Raw genomic sequence first — 23,976 nt, 5'->3', positions numbered from 1 at the left:
AGACTCACATCTACATTCACAGAATTGCAAACATCCTAACAGCACCCTGGCTTAGCTTCACACCAGTGGCTGGAACTTAATAAAGAACAGAAGGCAAAAAGGACAAAATGAAATACAAATAATATATCCAGCGAAGCCACTGACCTTTCTATTGCTCAGTCACAACTTTGGGCAAACACAAAGACTTCTTGGTTTCAGCCAAGGGTAGAAAGAGGCTAACAATTGACCGTGCACACTCTGGAATTATCATATTCTTTAACAATATTGAAGGTCTGGATTTTGTATCTAGTTAGAAAGGTAGCTGAGCTGCCTAAATACCTAGGAGGGGGGCCCAGCTCAGTCTAAGCAAGACATAATATTTTAAGGGAGTATCTTCTTTACCAGCCTCTTTAAAGAAGGATGGTAAATCCCAGACTTATGGATACTATAGATCAAAGCATTTTCACCACTGTCCATGGAATACATGGATGGCCACCACTCAACCACACAGGAGTGCAGACAAGTTTGTAACAACCCTGACTGACATGTGAGATCTCTACTCGTAATCCATTCTGAAGATCTTAGGAATCTTGGAGCTTTCAAATCCACAAAGAGTGAAACTTCATATTATGTCCCCCCGAACAATAAATATCATTCCACAGCACTGCAAAGTGTTTCCCCCTTGAAGAAATATTGCTGAATGCAGAAAAGGAAAACATGGAAAGGAAATAGATAGTTTTTATTTCACTATATGATAGGTAAGATAACAGAATGACTCTAAAAGGCCAGACTGGTTGTGGTCTTTCTGTGGAAAAGGATGTTCTGGCACTTGGACCCCATTGCTACAGTAGACATGCCAATCTGCTGGAGCAACTGGTTGTCTTGTCAAGAAAACCAATCAGTTTCTAAACATTACTCAATTTCCATATATATATAAAAATCTTACATCTATACCCAGTCCCCTAAATATCCCTGAGATACAAAAGGGAAAAAGAAAGGATAGGACACATTTGAGATTTGTGACCATCTTTGGGGACAGGGGAGCAGGCATGCCAATGAAGGAACATTTTGGAAGATAATGGGTTTCATGGGACTGACAGATAGACCCTGGAAGCCAGAAGATAGTGTGGATTAATGTAAACTTAGATGTAGTTCAAGAGAAAAGGTATCTCTCTACGTTTTGCTGAGGTGTGATAGGAGGAGCAATAGTCACTACAAGTCAAGGCAACAAGGTGTCTTTCAGGGTCACTGATATGTACATTAGCAATGAAAAGCAGGACCTGGCTTATATTATTGGGCTTAAACTAGGCTATCACAGAAGTTTGTTTCTTACCTATCTCAGTTTAGACTTCTGAGCTAAATATTACTGAATATGTGCATGAGTATTATACTGGAGATGGATGAGTTGGCAAAGGGACAATTCTTACAGTGAGATCCGGAGTAATCACAGCACCATCAGCATTTCCTCACTGTTGTACTCTTGCTACAAATCCCCAAGGCCCCTTGAGCACTCAGAAACTCTGTCATAGGATAATACTAGCCACAAGTGAGGTGGCATCAACAAAGAGATATAAATCAGATTCCACGGGACATGTAATGGTAGGAGGAAGATGTTGATTATTAGGATCTTAGGTTTCCCAATACATGTATGAACTTCTAGGTATTTTATTAAAATTGATCCCAGAAGTGAAATCTCTTCAACATATTGTAAAATAACAGACTGAACACAGAAAATATAAGACAGTTTTATGGATTTCAGGTGCTGGGCAGATTTATTCTTGCTGAACACTGTTTAGGCTCAGCAGAAAGAAAAGTTCTGCATGAAGCATAATGTTCAATAGCCTAAGAAAATAAAATATCCACAGTGAGTCAACCATTAATATTTCTGTGCATCTGTGAGTGAGGAACAATCAACTTCTCATAACATTATTTGAGAAATATATCTCTGGGAAGGATGTAGACAGATATTTGGAATAGTCTTTTCTAACTCAATTTAGACAATTACAAAGAAAAGATTACATATATTAATCTCTGCCAAACTATTGCTTATATTGGCAAACTCAATGTGGCCTCACAGCTTTTTCACATTTTTTCCTTAAAGTTCTCTTTGCCCATCTTTCTGAACATTCAGAAAGAAAGAACTTCACTATTAGAAAGCAATATCTGATGTATGATAAATGTTGTCCCCTAGTCAGAATAGCACTTGCTAAGCACTATTGTAAGTTCACCTAAAAATGTTGGGACATCATTAACAGATTGGCAGTATCACCATGGGCTCTATCAGTTGTGTATTAAACAACACATCCTCTGAGCTCTAAGAGTGTTTCAACATCTCACATTGCACATGCTCAATCTGTGCAGCTAATGAGCTCATCTGGTAAAACAAGTAGAGTTTGAAGAGTAACAGGGAACATCTGGAAGAGCAACAGAGAAGGGTCTCCGGAAGAAAGGCGTAAACAGTCTTTAATTTTAGGACAGTGGAGAGAACAAAGAAGAATGCATTTGGACTGTGCAAGGTCATGGGGTTACAAATCATCCTAAAACTGTACAGAACAGGATGTTGACACATTAGCCATGAGCTGGGTAACAAAAGCAGTGTCATAGCTCCGGCTTCTAGACCAGATTGCTCTGGCAGAGTTAACCATGTTCTGCACTCACTTGTCTCTTATTTTTCAGCCATGGTCCTGAACAAAAAGAGGATTACTCGTTCTGTCCTGTTACTCCCTTGGGGACAATCTATCCTAAATGGGCAAAGAATAAAGGGGAAAAAAAAGAAGCTACACTATTTTTTTTTAATCCACAATGTCAAAAATAGTGCAGTTTGGTGGCCTTTCTCAAAATCATCTTAGTTTCCATGTTTTTTTTCTATTCAAAAGAAAAATCTGCATTTTTATGTGTTGACAACTTTCTACCAGTATTTCTAAAACATTTTGAGACATTGAGAAAATGGGAAGTCCAGAGGCCTAAAGCTCATGAGCTCAGAGGACATGCTGAGGGAGCTGGATTTGTGTGGCCTGGTAGAGAAGAGGCTAAAGGGAGATCTAATAGCAGCCTACAGCTACTTGAAAAGGAGCTAAAAGCAACCGAGTCAAACTCTTCCCAGTGGTAGTAGAGGGTATAATAAGGGGCAGCAGGCACGAACTGTAACTGAGGAGGTTTAGTCTGAACACCAGGAAAGCAACTTCCTCAGCAGGAGAGCAATGAAGTGTGGAGAAATATCACCCAGAGAGGATGTGAAATCTCCATCCTTGGACACCGGATTGAAGACCTCCAGAGGGCACTGACAACCAACACTTCTAGGTTTCTGTGCCTGCATACCTTATCAAAACCACATTTGGAATATGGCCACAAACCCAAACAATCAAAACCAGATCTTCACCAGCTCAGCCCTGCATTGTGTTACCTAAAGTCTGGTTCTGCATAGAGAAATAAAAATTAATCCTTTTTTTGTTAAGCAGTGTATTTAACGCAGAAAAAAGATATCTAGCTTACCGGTCCATCTTCTTTCATATCATGATCACAACTGATAAATATATTTGATATTTGAATATTATTTTATCTGGTAAGAGGAAACATACCAGAAGTCTGTTTTTGCAGCTAATGGATTTCAAGATAATATAAGGAAAAAGAAACTGCTGCTGCCACTACTACTGCTACTACTTTTATGGCCTCTTTGGAACGCATGGTATGTCTGGATTCATCTAAAACCCACAACAGCCATGCAATACAGTGTCATATCATTATGTCAAAGCCACCTCAAGACTCTCAATGAAAGATGAGCAGTAAGACTGCATTGGCAAATCCTTGTAGTTACGTAAAAAACAGATGAAGCCTACAACATGATTGAATAAACAGCAGCATCTCCAGGCAGAGTCCCATATAGGGAATTTTTGCTCTAGTGTGGCATATTTTGGTACCTCTATCTCATAATACTTCATAAGACCTATTAGACAGACAATATGGATGAAAGAGATGTAGGTCAGTAACAAATTTAGGACCAACAGAAGACATCAGACTTTTGTAGCTACCAGGAGGGCCTGAATCTAATTCAGAGTCTGTCTGCAAAACAGCATGACCCAAAACAGCTTGAAATGATATGTCTTATCTTATCCTTTGCCAGGCAAAATCATGGCAATAGTTTCCTGTAGCATCTGAAGTCTATTAGCTCTCTGTGTGCAGAGAGATCAGTAAAGCATCATTAGCAGGTTTGAAACAAAAGCATCTACACTGATATCTCTCACAGCATGATGATCTGATCTGGGTATAGTATAGCTTTACTTCTGGGATGAAAGCAGCCTTTTCTCACAGAAACTCTGAATCCAGATGTTCAACCAGTATCCAGCTGGCCTGAGGCAGTTACTGGAAAACCAAATCAGGAACCCTCTGAAACCCAGAGTGGGAGACAAGTAACAACACATTGCATGTTATATTGGGCAGTAGCACAGAGTAATGATAATGCTGCAGTTCTAAGTGCAGACAATGTTAAACCTCATCCCTGCAATTGTTGTGTTGGGGATATCAATCATGCGCGTTGGTCTCCACCACTCTACACAGCCCAACTTAGCTCTGATTTCCCTGAGGGTGCTGGAATAACTCCTGGGCTTCAGCAGTGAGGAGCAATCAAATGTGACCCCTTCTGTATTTCTCCAGGACTAGAAAGGGAAGCAAATACCTTCTACTGCCTCTGCCAATAACCCACCAGATTCTATTGATGTCTCTTTGTCACACAGGCAGCACAACAGAGAAAGCACCCTAGCCTATGTTGCTCCTAATCATCAAGTTTTCTAACTTCACTCTGCATGTGAACAGAGACAAACAGAAGTGCTCAGAGCATGGCGATCATGCTCCTCAGTACACCAGGTAGATATCTCACCAAAAATGTGGCAAACCAAAGGCTGAGAAATGGTGAATCACTGTAAGCTTACATGAGAAGTTAGAGCACAGCTGATCTTGCCAAATTCCATGGACTATGTTAGAAATCACCCTCAGCACTGCTTCCAGTTAAATGAACAAACAATAAAATTAAATTCCTAAGAGGTCATCTAGCAAGACAAACTATACCAGCAGGGAAACCATGAAATGCTTTTCTATTATCATTGTTTTTCAGAAATTTTCCATTAACTTCATCTGAACTATAGGTAAAAAGCAATAAAGAGCAAACAAATCTCCACTTCTTTCTTAAGAAAACAAAAGTGCTGATTCCAAGACAGGTACATCAGGAGGGCAAAGCTTTGGAATACACAGCCGTCTGAGGGTCAGTTCATTTCATCAAAGAAACAAGAAAAGATGGTTTTCTTTTCAGTATGGAAGGTGGAAGCTACTCAGTTTTTACACGGAGAAGAAGATATCTGATCGTCTTCCCCCCAGAAAAAGCATATGAAAAAAAAAAAAAAGTCCTCTCACAAAATTTATTTAATTTTGTTTATTTGGGATCATAGGTGGAAGGAGAAGGAGAGTGGGAGGAAATCGGTTCTGATTGGGACCTGGAGGTGCTAATACAATCAGATACAATTACAAATAAGAATGCTATAATGAGCCAATGTAAGCAGTTTGCTTTTAATGGCAGTTACTTAAGAGAAGAGAGGTTCCTTTTAATGAAGACCACATAGGTACACTGTTATTTCATATGGCATACAGCTTTTTCACTTTTCTTAGTCATTGAAAAAGATAAATGGCAACCAGAACAGCATGACTAAAATGTGAATGCCCTAAAAGAATATTAATGCTAATGGAAGCCAGATGATTTACATAGTAAAGTTAATTTAGAGCTAATCAACAACAACAAAAAAAAGAATCATGAAGAAACAAATCCACATGAGCAATGGCTCTAAAAATGTCCCTTTGCAACCCACCAACTCATCGCTGTGTGTTGTAAAAGGCTGCAGGTATGCAGGCAGAAACCACATTAGTAAGACAGTGAGTAGGTTAGTGGAATCTTTTGTGCTAGTTGGACTGTTTGTAAAAGGTCCTGTTCTCCCATGCTTCTCTGTATGACTAGCAAAGCTCCCAGCAGCTGGAGGTGGGCCCATGGACCCTGCCCAGCTGACGGCAGCAGAGGAGATCATGCCACTGACAGCGTAAGAGGCTGGATCACTGCTGCAGGCAAAATGCCTAACTCAAAGGCAGCTAAAGTTAGAGAATGTAAACTCTAGGCTGAAGAATTAAGGCACAGCTTCACCTGCCTGAAGACAACGTTTAACCTCTCTGCATCTGCAGGACAGGGAGAGTAGCACTTCTTTTGTTAGAAGAAATGAATGCCGAAGACTGTGAACTGCCCAGATCACAGAGGAATGTGCAACTGCCACCAAAGGGGATGGCCAGCCAGAAAGTATGGGCAAAGGAGATCCCAGGAGAATTCCTCTGTGAAGATGTCTGTATTGGTAGGGATAAGTATGAAGCCATAACTGCTAAAAGGGCTTTGGGCCTGTGGCTATGCCAGTCATGTGCCTAGGATCTCTGTTCTGTCTCTGCTCTCCCATAAGAAAACCAGGATTCAGTTTGTAGCATGTGAATATTTGCTGGTTACGACTTTCAAAGCTATCTGGTGGACTGAAAATGCAGGAGGACACCACAAGTGAGCACCTCGGACCCATCTATGTTAGCACAAAGGCAAAGTTTTTCCATTTTGTTCACTTAAGAGGTTTGACTACGTAGTAGCCAGCATGGCTACATTTTCACATTCCTCAGCCTGGATATACTTGCAGCTCCACAGCAGAAGCACAGAGGTTTTGCTCAGATGTCACAGCCACAGAGCACAACCAGCTCACCTCCAGCATGTGGGATACCAATGATGCCATCAATTAGAGTAGTCATTGCAACACCAGAATGAAACACAGATGTGATCAAGATTTTGTTCTGGTATGAAGGGCTGAAATTCCCTTGGGATGTAATTTATCCCAAGCGGAAGCCTGACATAAGCTATCTCATCACATACAGGCAAAAATTTTGTTTACTCGGCTTGGTACACTGATTTTTTGCTGATCCTTTGGCCAGGGAAGTAATTGATTGAATTTTAATTACTTTAAATTAAAACTAGAAAGCTTAACTGCTTTCTCCTCCACAAACACAACACTAGCAAGTGGGGGTTGCAGAAATTCTCGGTAGAGGTGAGAAGTGTTTTCATCAAACACCAGAGGAAATCCTGCTCCTGTTGAACCACAACAGGATGTAAAATGTGTGGGGATGTGCAAAAAAAAAAAAAAAAAAAAAAAAAAAAAAAAAAAAAAGTTTAAAAAAAGGCTGCTGTGGAGGACACAAGAAGGGAAATTTTTTCTAAGGACAGAATCCTGTGATGCTGAAACAAAACAACCACAAATTTTAAAGAGTTAAACTGTTCTCTATTCTCCTTTCTGTTTATTAAGCCATTGAGTAGGAAACATACAGCTGTATCAACAGGAAAATGGAATCTGGAGTCAAAACTGCATTTTTTTTTTAACTTGTCCTTTTCTTCCCCAAATCCACCCAGATTAACAGTTGAGCTTTAATAATAAAAAGAAAGATATCAACTGCATGAGTTCTGCAGTAACAATATGCAGACAGGAGAGAGCGCAGGCTTCAGTGTGCTGGCAGCTGGACAGCACTTATCAGCAATAGCATCAACTTTCCAGGCCACCACTAGGAAAAAAGCCCATGCAAGATTTAAGAAAGTCTCACACGATGAGAATTTACTGGCTTGGGGATGACTGCCAGGTCCCGGGGTCGAACTGAGCCAGAAATGGCCAAAATGTGATGGAACAGACCTCCCACAATTCTTCATCTCTCGACATACACCCCCAAATGTAGCTTGGTTTCCAAGTCACTTTTCTGCTTTCTCCTCTACTATCCAAGGCTGAGTATACCCAGAAAGTTATATTTTTTATTTTCCATCTCTTCTTTTTATCAGTCAAACTCATGTCCTCAGACGTAGGAGCATCCAAGTCTCACTGATTTCAGTTTGGAATCACATACACAGTAGAAAAAAAATAAATAGATATTAAAACACTTGCATGGATTTGCTTGCAGGTTCCTGACCTTCTATTGAGTTCCTATTAGCTTTCCAAGAACAGTTGGATTCAGCATTTAAACTGTAATACACAAGGGTTCTAACCCCCATTATTTCTGTACTAGAAATTGTCTATTGAGCTTATAAATAGGCAATGTACTGTGTAAACCTGGAAAACTGTTCATTGTCTAAAAGCCTTCCGGCTCATCAAAACATCATAAATGGGCAGAAAATGTATTTGGCTTTGTCATTAAGTCAGAAGGTGAGCAAACAAAATCTGAGTTTTGTTACTCATTACATTTGGAGTATACTTCTTTCTCAGCCTCCTTTTGTAGGAAAAACAAAATGTAAACACCCAAGCAAGAAAACATTTTACAAATAGCAGTATCCTGGTAAAGATGTAAAATAAGAATAAACACCCCTTTTACTTTTTTTCTTCCCCACAGTGCCTTCTGGTTTATGTCAACAGCTCATAATTTCAAACTTGATATACCACACTGACACACTGACCACACTGTGGTCAATGGGAGCTTTATAGCTGACCTTTGGAGACCAGGATCTCACACTTAATATTCACTCAACACAAAGCCATTAGCTTCTGAAAACGGAAGGAAACAGAGCCACCTCTGCTTGTTTAAAGGAGGCTGCCTGGCTTTGGGGCTCGCTTTGCCGCATTTTCACCTTATTTTTTGTCTTTAAGAGTGATTTAGTTCCATATCCTGTTTGTTTTATTTAGGTGATTACCCCATTATGGGTAAATGTTGATGTATCATTTCATCTAGTAAAACATATCATATTGAATAGTATCAGATAACCTGCATAGGTAGAAGCTTGGCAAAACATGAGTAAAAACTGTAGGAAGTGTATGCCACTTGAGTTTTAATGGAGCTAAAAAGAAATAGGATGACCAGAAAAAGCTTCAGAAACAAGAAGATGTAAAAACGCACTGGGGCTTTCCACAGGGAGATGCCAAAAAGTCAGGGCAACTGCTAAAAAGCAGCATGTACATTTGTAACCTTAAGAACCTTCAGAACGATTAATACTCAAATACCTTATATAGATTTGTTTGATATTAGTGAGAAGAGAATTAAAGAACAGTTCTGTTCCAAAACAGTGCTTCTTTGTCTCTGAACATGCAAAGGCCATTCACAGATGCCCTGATATCTTCTTTGCAGCTCTGAATTTCAGAGAAGTTGTTTCTTAGCAGATTGGCATTCTTGTGATTCACCTGACAGCATTCTTTAAAGAAAAAGATTGAGTTTAGATTCAAAATATTCACCCTCATGTTCTCACACAGTCAGCAAGTTTCCTTAAATTCTGTACTCTTGTCATGGACAAATTCTCTACATCTTGTCTTTATTGTGCTGGTTTGCCATGGTTTGCCATATCTAAAACCTGAAGAAGCTGACAGAGGTAGGTTTCTTCAGGAGAGATTCTTGAACTCTTTTGGTTCCCAGCTCATTGCTACAAGTATAATTCCTTCCCTTACTGAAAGTATGCAGAGCTTGGCCCAGAGTAGCTTGCAAGACTTGGATAAAGTTGGATAAAGCCCTGGTGTGAGTTCACAGGGCTGTTACACTGCAACATACTCTTGCAGTAGACATTTGCCCTTGTCCTGTTCTGCAGCCCTTATCTAAAGGACGTGATCTGAGGCTGTGGGTCCGTTGGCAGCCAAGGCCATGTGCCAGCTCGCTGTGGTCAAAGAGCAGTCTCATACCTTCCCTTCATCTCTCCTGTTTACTATAAGGGCAGAAAACCTAGCCGCAAGCAGAGATAAGCCCTTCATCTAGGCCACTGGTTGTTGCCCAACTGTATTCTCAGTCAGCCCTGTGCTGTAGCCCTCAATGCCAGCAGGATAACAACATGACCCACGAGCTCAATATTAGATGTCAGGTGGGAGAAAGGCCATGTCAGAGCCATGCTATGTGTCCTTTCCTCCATCCTGCTGGGTCCTTTCGCCCCCCTTTTTGGCTGCAGGCAGCAGTGGTCGAGCAGGGCTTCATGGAGGAGGCAGCCAGCGGGATCACAGAGCACAGGAGAGCACGAGGGGAGCTTGGGAACAGACCACCCACGTAAGACTGTCCTGCTGCTCATGAGGCTTGACAGATGGGCTGATCCAACCAGCTCCTCTAAGGGATACTTGTTTTTTTGTTTTTTTTTTTGTTTTGTTTTGTTTTGTTTTTTAAGCAGGAACTACTGTAGGGCAGCAGTCAGCAGCATGATGGCTACAGACAGTGTCTTATTCAGTGCTATAAAAAAAGGAGGAGGGGGTGGCGATGACTGGAGAACAGCCTGTTCCTGAAAAACTGGCCCAGAAACAGCAAAAGAAGCAACCTCAGATGATGGGAAGGAGGGGGGCTCGGAAGAGGTCAGAGCCAGCTGTTAAGCTGGCTGGGGCTTTGCAGGACAAACACTATTCCAGATACGGCTGAAGCTCAGATGCTCTTTCCCTCTGCAACAGAGAGTCTTCCAAAGCCTCTGTACCTTCCCTCCCATCCCCAGCACACAAAAGCAGACACACTGCAAACGGGGAAGGGGAAAAAAAAAGACAGGGGCCAGTAGATCAGTCATTGGCTTGTACAAGGCTTTTGGGACAAAACCGTTGCTTTCAAATTAAATACAATGGAAATTACAAGTGGTGAAACTAGAACGCCTTCTGGCATGGATTCATGAAGAAAGAGGAAAAGAAGTGAAGTTATTGATATAGGAAAGTTATGTATCGTGCAGGAGAACAAATCCTCCTGCGCTTGAAGTCAGTGGAAACAGAACTGAAATACAGTGCTTTCGTAAAAAAGATGCCAAAGAGAGAACTTGAAATAACTGGTGCAAGCAATAAAAGTCAGGGATGATACACTCAAAGGTGTATCAGCTCTCCAGGTAGGAATGCACACATGCATACATGGCACTTCCAGCAGCAATCAGAGCTTTCAGGGAAGATTGCTCACCGTGAAAAACAGTATATTTTGTAAGATTTCAGGAGGAAATTGTTGAACGATCCTGTTTTAATCTGTGCACAAACTGAGGCCAGAGAGATGAAGTGACTGTCCCAAAGGCAGACAGGATGTCTGTGGCAGAGCCAAAAATAGCAGTGAGAGTTCTTGCTCCTACACTGTAACCATAACATGATCCTTCCTCCTACACATAGCTAATAAACTAAGTTTAGTTCTTACTGGATGTGCAGAAGAAATCTTTTCACCAGGAGGACTTGCAGGCATGGTACAAGTTCCCTGCTTCGTGTTTTATCTCTCAAGATCACAGGCACCTTGTGTCTGCAAGAGGTCAAGACTCTTTCACCCCGCGAGGACCTTCAGAAGGAGCAAATCAGTAGGGATCAGCAATTTCTGCTGCATTCTTGTGAAGCAATGTAGTGGGTCCTGCTCCACACATGACTCACTCTTGTTTGCACATGGCTGTGATATCTGCAGGTCTAAACAGACTGCGTGACAAAATTCCCCTCTCCAATCCGCAGACCTGCTGACACCATGAACAGCATCAAACCAAAATCCCTTGCACTGGCCAGTGTGTTGCTGCAGCTCCACTGAAACTAGCTGACACAGGTGGGTCCTGCACCCCAGCATGGAAGCAATTTGGCAGGTCCCAAGGAAAAAGTCACTGAGACTTTGCCACACTCGCCTACATCCAAATTTCCCCAGCTTTCACAGTGCACAAGTTTTGCTGCTTCCCCATCCTAAGCAACCTCAAACTGGTAAATGGAAACATCTCAGCCCTCAAACAGTTAACGCTTCTGCTTTCCCACAGAGGAGAGGAGCGACATCGGCTATGCGTTTTATGAAGACAAAGATGAATTTCTAATTACATGAGTACTGACGTTTTCGCCTGTCTCCAAATAGCTCAGTTTACTGTTGCCTGCAAGCAGCCTGCGGCCACCCGCAGCAGAGCAAAACTTGTCAGCAGCGCCCTGGGTGAAGCCGTGAACACGCGAGGGCAGTGCTGAGATGCGGATGACAACCCCGGGCCACCGGAGCAGCCCCGAACGCAGCACCCTGCTTCGCCCGAGCATCCCACGGGGTCGAGGCTGCTCCGCACGCAGACCTTGTGCCAGCTGAACTGCGCCTGGGAAGCGGGTGGGGACGGGGGCGTTAAGCCAAAATATTTATATCCACACAGCTCCCACTGCAGAGGCAGTTTTTCTAAGAAAGCTTCGTCATTAATTTACAAGGTGAACTATAAAACTGGGTCTACACTTTATAATGATATAATCACACGGAGAAGCGGGTAGGAGATGTAACCCTTTAATATTCCTCTGTAAAATGATGCAATTGTCTGGGATGGAGAGGTTTTACAGAGATGTTAGCTGTGCTGCCATAATATCAATTTATTCATCTAATCAATCAAATGTTCCAGCTAAAATCAACCTCCCAGAATTTTACCCACAAGCATGACCCTCTGGAAAGCATTTTAGTGTAGCTAGGTAAAGAAAAAAATGTCAGTCAAAAATGTAGCACTAACACTTTCTCTGTTCAAAACAAACTGCCTATACAATATATATGGAATAACCAACACAAACCATAAAAATACATGTGCGTGTGTATATACGTGCATATTAAAATATGTAAATTATACAGAAGTAAGCCTATGATATAAAAGAAGCAGAAGCATCTGAGCCCTGAAATCAGGCAGGTAATAGTTCCACTACAAGCTCAGGAGTTAACCCACACCCAAGGACCTTCTGGACAGCAGGATTTCATCAACTTGCATGAGCACCTTTCTTTGGTAAACTCCAGTGCAATGAGGAAGCTAAACTTTGATTTTGATGCAAAATCTGGAAAATAAGTCAAATGACCTCCAGTAATCTACCACCTCATAGATATCAGCTTGCAGTTTCTCTGTCTCCTTCCTCATGCCCATGGAGGCCTACACCTTATACAAATGGTCTACTAAATGCAATTAAAAAAGATGTGCAATTATCGCTCTAATAGAACAATAAAAATGATAACAAATAATCTCCACAAATAAGTTGCAGCATTAAACAGCGGGGCATAACTATATGTTAAACTAATTATGGTAACTGCCTAGGTTGAAGAAAATTTGACAGAAGGAAGCCAGCCGAATTTACCTTCATTCTCTCCTATCGGTGTACACTAGCCCACACGCACGTGCTGTGGGTATGATCTACTCCTCCAAGACCAAAAGCCATCAGGAAAGCTGCTGGCAATGCTTAGAAATCACCTACTAAATGGCCAAACTAGTTAATGGAACATGGATATATTCCTAATTAATTTTCCAGCCTTTTTTCTCATAAACATGTAACCAAATACTTTTACAGTGTAATACACTTGGAGTTGCTCAGCACTGGCTGAAGTTTTTGTGGTTTGGTCCATCCCTGCTGAAAAGCTAAAACGACCCAGCTGTTACTCTAGAACCAGGGACCTGGCTGCCCGCAGGCACCCAAGCGCATGTGCCAGCCGCTCAGAGCAGTGCTTAATTTCCCCCCATACAGACGTCTGTGTCTCTGCCTTCTTATCTAACCAAATACAGACAGTTTCCCTCGTCACAACAGCTATTATCTGGTTATCCCAAATGATAAAGTTTGCTTGGCCATCAAATACATCCATGAATATTTTGGAGGACTTCACAACCCAGAAAAGAGGATCTACAAGCACAAAGCACAGAGGTAGAGTAACCTCCTGCACCACAAATACATGCCGAGGGCACTCTGATATCAGAGTGTGACAGTGACAATGGCACCAGCGTTCACAGTGCGGTCAGCAGATGCTTTAAGATTGTGCTGGCACATTGTAGGGAAGTTACCTCTCTGCAGAGCCCTGGTATGTGACTGTCTGCCCAGTGCAAGAAGGTTGGTGCCTTCATGAAGTAAAATGAGTTCACCAAAACCACTGCTGCAGGTGATTAGTGCTGTCCTCAAAAGGGATCAAATGGGTTTTAAGTAAAGCCATGTTCTTTTCTTTATAATCACTCTGTCACAGTTTATGGGTGAGGAAACCTCAGCAAGAGAAAGAAACAGTCCCCCGCTTAACTTGTTGTCTTGATACTCAAAAAGCTTCGGTACAAAAACACCAAAACTGAAAGCAGGATGGTACTCTGGGAAGCCAGCAGAGCACAGAAAGGAACCGAAACTTTTAAATCACTTAAAAATTAAAGCTTGAGATGCAATTGTAAATTCTAGAAAGGAGAAAGTGTTATCATGCACATGTTGCTCAAAAAGTTGCTGCCTTCTAACACAGAAAAGGTACACAGAAAAGGCTCTCTGAGTCATCCAGAGCAATTTTGGTCAAAATTGTTAAGTCTATGTGGAGTGCACCTTTCCTGGTGACAGGGAGCAAGTTGTGTGTCAGATATTGTACAGAATTACATGGTTGCTTACAACTGACTTTACTCCTTTTTTCCCATTGTATACAGATACTAGATAGAGCAGTCCCACATCTCTAAGCCTAATGCAGCCACAAACTCAGTCTAACTAGATTGTTGCATGCCAGAGAGGGAATAATAAAATCTATGCTTCATATCCACCTGGATGCATTTCATTGGAGATTATATAAATAAGCCAAGAAGAAAAAGAACACTTTCTAAATTATCAGTGATTGTAAACTGAAGAAGTTTGTTTCAGCTTCAAATCAAAGGTATGAAAGTTGTGAAAGAATTACAGGTGTTGTGAGTTCTTTTTATTTGAGTGTCAGTCAAGTGCTGGACAACATGACCTTGCTATAGTGCCCCATCACCAAGCATGAGTCATTTTTTTCTTATGACCCCTTCCAAAGCTGCAAGGAAGTAAGCTCTTAGGCTCTTAGGACAAGGTCCTTTTGCAAGGCTGGAATTGCTCCACAACAGCAAAGTCCTAGCTGCACACATGCCCAGTAACATTAGGATTCAGGTGTGCTTAGCTGACTCACAAACTTCCATGGATGATGCGAGAACCCACAATTATTTCTACAAAAGCATCTCAGGTTTCCCTTTGGGCATATTACAAGCCATCCTAGAGTTCACAAATCTTAGCCTTCCAACATGCTCATCTCGCATTTGCTTTCTAGGTTAAGTAAAATGACAGACTCAAGCTAATAAAACAAAAGAACAATGTGGGAGCTATTGAGAAAGAGAAAAGGAACAGAGAAATGACTGCACAGTCCTGGAATGCATCACCAACCCGAGTATTAGAAAATCATTATTCAGGTTGTGCTGCAAAGCTTAGTTTAAATGTTATCTTCTTCCACAGCTGTTTCAGCTTTCCTTTCCTTCACCATCCACAAGAAAAATTGCACATAGAGCAGAGACGGTTGTTGGCACCCAGAGAAGCACGACTGCCTTTTCTCTCTTCTGCTCTTCTAGAAGCAAAGATGAGAAGTAAGGATGACAGTCAAAGCCCAGCAGGAGTGTATTAGAAGGCACAAGTGAGTGAGGCACAAGGGGGTCCTGAAGCTTCAACTAGGATGTGAAATAAGCAGCAATCGAAATGGAAACATGTATAGTTTCAGCATAAATGCAGTAAATAACAGGCACCTTTGGAGGTATCTCATAGAGCTAGGAGACCACCAGGATGCAGGAGAAATGGTGGTCCTCACTTACAGCTAGTAGGCTGATGGAGAACATCTACACAGAGCTGTTAATGCAGCACGCTCAGAGTCCCTCAGCCCAAGAACACATCTGCAGAAATAAACCCTGTGAGCCCTCTGCCAACCTGCAGGAATGCCAGCCTGAACGTGACCTGTCTCACAAATTACCAAACTGTCGGCAGAGAGAACCTGGATGAGGGACTAGTGGGGAAAGGTGGGTGTCCTCACCCACTTCTTGTCCTAAGCCAAGAAGCTGGGCTGAAGGAGCTGAAGTCTCCTTCAGCATCAGATCTCAGAACAAGCAAATGGGCAGCATTTGTTTGGGCCTGTCTCTGAGAAGCTGACAGCTTTAAAATTTCTGTTTAATAGAAATAGAAAATTCTACTTTTAACATAAGCACCATAAGAACAAGGATGGTAGAGCTATATTGTAAGAAAACAAAGGGAGAATTGGGTGATATCCTCGTATAAGGTGCCTAACTACATTTAGTGACAAACAGTATCAAAAGAGTGAAGAAACTCCACCTTATTCTGCTTTCTAGTCCACAGCAAGGGACACTGGCAGGCTTGATTCTCGAAAGCATCTTCAGCTGAAGCTGTGTGTGTTCAGCTTTTGCCAAGCCACAGCTGCCAATGTTTGCATGCAGAATACTTTTTCTTTTTTCTCAAAGCAGCTTTACTTCCATTCATGCATGAGAGCCAGGGCCATGCAGACAGGAATGCTCAGGGCCTGCTGGGATGCTTACACTATCCAGAAAGAGCAGTTTTCAGTAAGTGCTGAGCACTGGCAAGATGCTAGAACAACTCTTAACATCCCCATAGAGGAGCCAGAAGCCTCTGAAAAAATAAGTCAAATGTCCCGTGAAGGTGTGGAGTACTTCCGACATTTTTGACCAGTGCCTCTTCTTAGCATCTTGGGAAGGTAGAAGAACATAAACACATGTGACTCTTTTAAAGGACAGCGTAATCATGTAAATCTCATGCTCTTGTTAAAAACCCACAAGCACTATCTTTAAATAATGCTTTTCATAAGGGAACACTGGATATCACAGTACTTGCATTGCAGATGGGGATGCTACAGCACAAAGCAGATTACAGGACTTGCCCAAGGACTGACACAACCAATTAGCAGTGGAAATATGGGGGATAAGGAAGCCAAGTCCTCTTGCTGGCTCTGTCCTGGTTAATGCTGTTGCTTGATAAAGAAATTTTTGTAGACTAGCAGCTGATGGTTATCCAAGTAAATTCAGAGACTAATAGCAGAAGTTAAGAAAAATAATATATAAAAGCCTGCTCCTCTCAACAAAATCAGTACGTGTTTGAGTTTAGGGGGCATTTTCACGGCATCAGGAACAGGCTTGGGTCTGGACCTCTGATCCATCTGAAGCACCGTTCACTGCTACTTTCAGGACGTTGCCTCTGAAATGGCAATGATTTTTTAATGCATGTAGATTTTGTGGAGGGGACTGCCAAATCAAAGACTAGCTTAGTGAAAACTACACGCATGAAGCAGTCATACCCTGCAGCGATGACACTTGCCAGCTTCAAGCCACAAGACACTCACTTGCATAGCAGGACCTTCAGCTGCTGTAATCAGAGTAGTTTCGACAACGATAACTTCTGTAAGTGAAGGAGGAGGTCCCCTCTAAAGGGGAGAGGTGTAGCTAGTCTGCTTTTGGTCAGCAGGTGCTGTCAAGCAAGAGAGTATAATGGGAAGGCTGGAGTGACAAATCACACCAACTTTGAACCTACGTTGCATAAGATAATCTCTGCATCGTTATCCGTTACGCGGAGCAGCCAGCCTGTAACCTTCCACTGAGAAGCACCCAGTTTTCAAACCCTCAGCTCACCTCCTCCTTAGAGCCATGGGATTTTTGCAGACAAGGATAAAGGTGCCCTGAACCATTACTATTAAACACTAGACAAGATGCTAGCAAACAGCATAGGTAAGTGAATAAACAAATAAACCTCTGTTCGTTTGTTTGCTTAGGGTTTTTTTTTTGGTTCAAGCTTGGTCAGAACATAGCTTCTCCTGGAAGAGCCTAAAAAAAATGTAATCAGTTTTTCCTGCCATCAAATACAAACATTTTGCAAATGAAATTCTTGGCATCTAACCTGTGCCAATAAATCTTATAAAAAGGAGAAGGAAAAACCACACATTACAATTCTCAAGCCACCTTCCACATGGCTTGAGACAGCTCTGAGCTCAGATCATTACCAGTGACTATCTAAACAAATCAACGCACACAGAGGAGATGGTATCTATCTAAAACCATCTTTGAACATCTCTTTTCTCCCCCCCCCCATCTCCGCTGAAGCCAAAAGTCAAAGTTTATGTGTTGTGATGGGCATCCACATCAAATAAAAGTGACTATAACTGCTTACTGGTTTATTTGGTAAAGAGCAATGCCATTCTTTCCTATTTGTCCTTCTGTTTACCAGCACCATTAAAGGAAAAGTCTACAAGATTGCATTCACTCCTTACCTGCACTCTACTCATTCCCCCACTTCAAATGTTTGAGAAACCAAAGATGCTGCTCTTCTTCCTAATGAATTTCCTTTATCTGAATAAGGGATCTCTTACCTACTGAGCTGTCAGGGCTAAAGACAGAAAATCTTTGCTTTTTACCCCTGAGCTTCTAACTATACTCAGTTATTTTTCTCTTTCCAAACACCTTGCCTGTACAGTTATACCCCAATAAAAACATTGTCAATAAAACTGTTCAAGAACTCAATAATTGTCCAGAATTGGGGAGTGGGAGGGAAAAGGTCTTGCATAACCTGGTAGCTATATTCTAAGTGCCCTGTAAGACATACCTGACCTTCCCATTAACTCTCTCCCCTTCTTTCTGGAACAAGCACATATATCTCAGTTATACAAAATAAAACCAGACAGTCAAACCCCTTCTATCCCAGTGTGTCATTTTTTCCTCTCCATCCTTCTTCACATGTGCAGCACTCCTCAGGAATCATATGTGCTTACAGAGACCACACAGCTTTGCACATGCACAGTGGTCTGCCCAATGCTGTCACTCCATGGATTGCATCTGGGATGCTGGGAGGATCTTTCTTATTGATGTGATGATGCCACCAAAGAGCCAACGAAATGCACAGTGAGATGCTGTGTTAGGGCTTTATCAGCTGTCTTAAGTTACAGTCTGTGTGACTTACCCAAGACCTCTCTCGTGAGCAGTGTGGCCATGCATGTTAAATGTTTAAAATATCCCATACCACTGGCAATATCCTTTGCTCCTGCAGACAGCCTGCTCTTAAGCTGGCCAGACCAAATATGCTCTTCTCCCCAAAGTCCTTTAACTATTAGTTTTAATACTCTTCTCCAAGTTGCTGTCCCCAGCCCCTCTTATCCACAGTGCAATCAGTCACACTTTTCATCCTCATTCCTTTCACTGCCTTATCTACAACAGAAACCTGCCCTTCCTCAGCCTAGCAAACCTCCTTCCAGTTTAGGTATAGAGAAGGCCCATGGGAAGCCAGTTCATTACCAGAAAAAAGTCTTCCCCACCCAAGGATATCTAAGCACAAACTTCTAGGGTCTAGTTCTGGAGGTGGATCTGGGAGGTGACAACGCCCACGGGATGCTCCAGAAAAGCAGAGCTCTATCTGCAACATTCAGTGGAGGATCCGCAGCTATCGATAGGAAACAATCCAGGCCCAGGACTCTCTTTAGGTTTTTTTAGATACTCATTTGAACTTTCTTTTAGATACTCGTTAGACCAAACATACCACCATATTTGGAGTGCACTCACTCACTCATCCCCACAGCAGCTGCATGTGTCTGCATGCACTCACACATACTTTTATGCTACAGCTGTGCTTTTTTTTTTCTTTTTTCAGACAGCTTTGATATCAAGGGAACCCAGGATAGCCACTATAAAATGTACAGAGCTCACACAAATCTCCTGTAATAACACCAGGGGATGTGGAGGAGGACCACCCCTCCCTCTGCGTGACTTTTTACTTGCTTATCGAAAACCAAAGTTGAGTCTTACCTCAGAGTGGCTGAGAGGTGCATTTTGTTTGTTTGTTGTTAGTTTCTGGGTGTTTTTCTTTTTCTCATATGAAGGGCCATATCAGTCCATCTCAACATTCATGCAGGACTTATCGCTCTGCCATCTGCTTTCACCAGGTGCACCTGGCACACCGCACCATGCATGCCACTCTTTGGTGTAAAACCCCATGCTGTCTGCCTAGGCACAAGCCAACCTCTGAAGCTAGCAAAGCAAAGCAAAACTCCCGCAGTGCAAAGCACTTGATTTTACTGTCCTCCAAGCAGGAGCGGTGCTCAGGCACTGCTTCACACGGATTTGGCTCGGGGAATGCCGCAGCCTGGAGTTCGCAGCCCAGGTGTGTTCCTGGGATCCACTCTCTGCATCTCCTTTTGGGCACCACAGGGCTCCCTAGGTCCCGAGTCCAGGGTTGCCTCTGGGGATGAGGATGGGCATGGGGAGGCTCACAGGTCCAGATTTCGCCTCTCAGTCACTCTACCTATTGCCTCCCTGCCTTGCTCATCACCTCCCTAACCCCGACTGCTCGGAGCAAGCAGCTCTCTCCCCCGGGGAATTTACACAAGCGGCAAGCATGCCACAGGAAAAGAAAAGCAAAACACAAGACACCTACTGAAATGAATGACTTTCCTACACAGGTTTTTCCAAAGGGGAGGAGAGGGGAAGCAGCTGCTGCCTGCGTGGACTGCAGGATCGGGCAGCTACAAAGAAAAATTTGGGGGGGGGGGGCGAAACACATGCAAACCCTCCTCCTCGGCCGGCAGCAGCAGGCGAGTGGCAACCTGCCCCGGCACAGCGCGGACCCTGCACAGCCCCCGCCCCGGTACCAGCTCGGCACAGTCCCGGTCCCAGTCCCGGTGAGGTCCCAGGCATCCCCCACCCCCCCTCCTGAAGCCCCGACCTGCCCCTGCATTTCGCACCGACTCCCCTAACAGAGCAACCCAGCCGCTCCTGGCAGGGACTTTCCTCCGTGGTTTGCCCCACAATAAGAATAAATGCAATTAAAAACAAAAAGAAAAAAAGAAAAAAACCCACACACACACAGTTTTCCGTGCAGATCCAAATAGATGCTGAGCAGAATGGACTCAACTCAGAGACACATCTGCACATTTCTTTTCCCATTTCCCCTTTCCCTTTCCTTTTCCTTTCTTTCCCTTCCTTTTTCTTTCCTTCCCTTCCTTTTTCTTTCCTTCCCTTTCCTCCACAGCTCACCTTTCCCTCCCCTCTCTCATTTCTCCCACCTTTCCAGACTCACTGCTGCCCAATTTCCAGCAGGCACCACACTCCAGCTCTCCCTAGCCCACCAGGCACTGAAAGCGAGTGTCTTTGCAGAGGACGAGTCTCTCCTCCAGTTTCCACACTCACCTGCAAAATGCTGCTTGTTGCTAGAATCCAGGGCAAAAGCCACCTCATCCCTGGAAGCCGGGAATAAATACATTGATTGAACCCAGATTTAGAGCCGTTTTGCGCAAAAACACCACTTTGGGGAATTCGGAGCAATCCTGAACTGGCAACCTAGCCTAGGCAGTCTGCCTTTTTCTCTTGGCTCTTTGGGGATTTTATTAAAGACAGATCTGACGTCAGGGTGAAGGACAAGCCCTGCATTTTTCCTCTGGAGAAACTTTTCCTGCCTTCACTTCTTCATTTTTGTGTGTGTGTTGTTGTCCCACCTCCTGCATTTCAGTGCATTGCCCTTAGCCAAAGGGCTCTTAAAGGGAAAGTTACAGTGCAGTGGTCCAGCAGACTGAGATTTTAACTCTCTATTTAAATCCCTAACCAATAATTTTGCTGCTGGCATTCAGACCCTTGCAAGCCAGCTTGAAGAAGAGACTGGCTTTACCGCTTGTGATTAATGAACTTACACTTATACAAACATACATAGATGTTTAGTTCCTGTATTGTTCTTTAAACAAAAACAAAAAAAACCAAACAACGACAACAAAAAACAGTGGCTTCATTTAAATCCAGAAAGAGGTTTGCCCTGCGAGCACGGCCCACGGAGGCGTTCTGCCACGTTCCCCAGGGACCCTGCTCTTCACAGAGCCGACGTGAAAGGACGGGCACGCGTTCCTGTGCCGTGCTACGCTCGCATCCCTTCTGTGATTTTGGTGGTGCACATCACAGCATGGATCAGTTTTCAGAGTCGTATTATATTCTTTCATTTCTCTTCTCTGCCAGGAATGTGCATAGGAAAGCCTGCCCAGGTCCATGGGAGTGCAACTCCACCCACTGTGACCAGAGCTAAACTCTCCGATCACCTGTACTGTAGGCGACTGTCCTTACCTGGCGGAAGGATTTTACCACTATCATCTCTGAGGGGTTCTCCTCTTTTTACTTAAGCATCGGCATGATATTTTCCCTTACACTTCTAAATCTGATTTTGAAAGCATTTGAAGTCTCTTACTTAGTAATACTGTTTCCCTAGAACAGTAAAGGGTGTTCCCAAAGGGCAAGAAAAATCACATTAAACAGCTTTGCAGGTCTTATGCTGTGAAATAGTTGAGATCCGGGCAGGCTATAAAGGTGTCGAGGCAAATATAAAACTAGGCACAGCCCCCCTTGTTGGTGTGGCAAGCTGGGCAGTGATGCGTGGCTGAATGCTCTTCCATCATCCTCTAGCGATACTTGGTCATGGGGACTTTATTTCTCTGCTGAGTCTAGAAAGGAGTCTGCTGTTTTCATATTATCTGAACTGAGATTTGTCTGCAGGCATCTACCATTTAGACATTGCATCTTACTTTGGGGTCCTGCCTCCCTGCATGGTTTGTGAAGTAAAAAGATCATTTTGAGGGTGCAATTCTTGCTACCTATGTGAGATACCTTTTTACAAGAGAGGTAAAAATAGATTGATTAGCCCGGGGTTATTGCTCGGATGCAAAGCGAGTGGCAAATGCCTCTTACAAGGGAGCTGGCTTGGAGCTGAAGGGTGTGGCACACGGGAGCAGCTTTCCGAATGCAAAAGGAGCCCAACCTGGGGTTCAAGGACCCCAAGTTATCAGATTGCAAAATGAAGGAAAGAACATTTCTGTAAGTGAGACCAAAAATAATAACGTGAGTTCCCCCCACCTGAAACACTCGGTCATTCCACTCGCTTCGGACCATTTGCCCTGTATGTCATTCCCCTGGGTGAATTCCTGTGCTAACACTGCAGTCGAGTGGGCCAGGAAGCATGGAGGTCCCTGTGACGTGGACATTTGTCTACTTGAGGCTCTACAGCTCATCTCCTCTTCGTCATGGGACTTTGTCCCGGGGTGACCGTCAGTTGGACACTGCCTTAGCATGGATCAGGGAGGAGCCGAGGTGTGGAGTGCAGCTCCACCACAAAGGTGCAGATACCCAGCTGCCTCATCAGGCTTCCCGATAACGATACCTCTGTGCACGTGGCACATCGGCACATTGGTGCATTCGTGGGGTGACCTCACGTAAAGCTACCTCGTTTAAGGCTAAAGTGACAGGGGCATTTAGGCTCTTCTTTAACTCAGTGAGGGCAGCAGCTCACACCTTGGCATCTGCTTCTGCCAGTCCTTTCCAAAGGTGATACTGCTAAAAGAGATCAGTGCTATCACGTCTCATTCTTGCTCATTCCTGGAAAATCTTGCACCCACTCGAATAACTGGAGGCTTTAGGGACACGTCTCTGTCTAATTCAAAGATTAAATCTCAATCTGAGGTCTTCAAATACTGGAAAATTCACATTCTGTTGAGTTCATTTGCTTTCACTGTTATAGGTCTGAGGTTGCTAGCTTCATCCTTCTGCCAATATCTGTTTGTCTAATGAGAATTCAGGACCCTCTCCCAGCACATAAATTTGCAAGGATTAAGTATATCACCCCTCACTCTGCTCAGTAAAACAAAGAGCTCACATTGCTTTTAAGTCTCGGTGGCCAATTGGTTTTCTGGACCTTGAAACAATCTCGTAGTTTTAAAGACTTTTGCCTCTTCACCTTTTACCCTCCATGGACATTTTGCCTGTGAATGCAATTATCCATCACCCTGTATTCACACCATCCACACTGAAATGGAAACAGCATGTGCCAGTGCAAAATAGCTCTGATTCTGGTAGCCTAACACTTAAAAATTGCTCCTTTTTCAATATGTCCCCCAGGCCAGTTGGCCACATAAACTGATTTCTCAGTTTGACTCCATTTTACAGACTTTTTTGACTAAATAAACTGGGAAATGGTTTGATTTATTTTCTGCTGTTTGATGTGCCTGACACTTTTACTGAGGGTTGTGTCTGGCCAAAGAAAATGGGACCTAGTAAGAAAAGAAAGAGAATTCAGGGAGAATGGATTCGGCTTATAAATGTGTGGTAGTATTAGGTCCTTTCCTGCAGTGGATTTACCCTAGTGCAAGTGAGATCAGAGTCTGTCTGTAAGTCCAGAGGGGGGAAAAAGAGAGCATCTTGGTGTTTACTGACTCATAAAAGGAAAAGGCTGAGAGTCATCAGTCTGGCTTTTAAAC

The 23,976-nt window shown here is 43.2% G+C and overlaps 1 protein-coding gene across 1 annotated transcript in view; it reads right to left on the bottom strand.

Annotated features, from left to right (window-relative positions):
• The window catches only part of CCN4 (cellular communication network factor 4), a 33,943-nt gene extending 12,792 nt beyond the window's left edge, over positions 1-21,151 (bottom strand). The window contains exon 1 of the mRNA XM_062568429.1: positions 20,879-21,151. Within this exon, the coding sequence (XP_062424413.1) occupies positions 20,879-20,926 (48 nt within the window). The 5' untranslated portion in view covers positions 20,927-21,151. The remainder of the gene's footprint in view (positions 1-20,878) is intronic.
• Positions 21,152-23,976: the final 2,825 nt, after the last annotated feature.

Source organism: Rhea pennata, chromosome 2 (genome assembly GCF_028389875.1).
Source record: "Rhea pennata isolate bPtePen1 chromosome 2, bPtePen1.pri, whole genome shotgun sequence".
NCBI lineage: Eukaryota > Metazoa > Chordata > Aves > Rheiformes > Rheidae > Rhea > Rhea pennata.
This window is presented reverse-complemented; position numbering and strand designations above follow the sequence as displayed.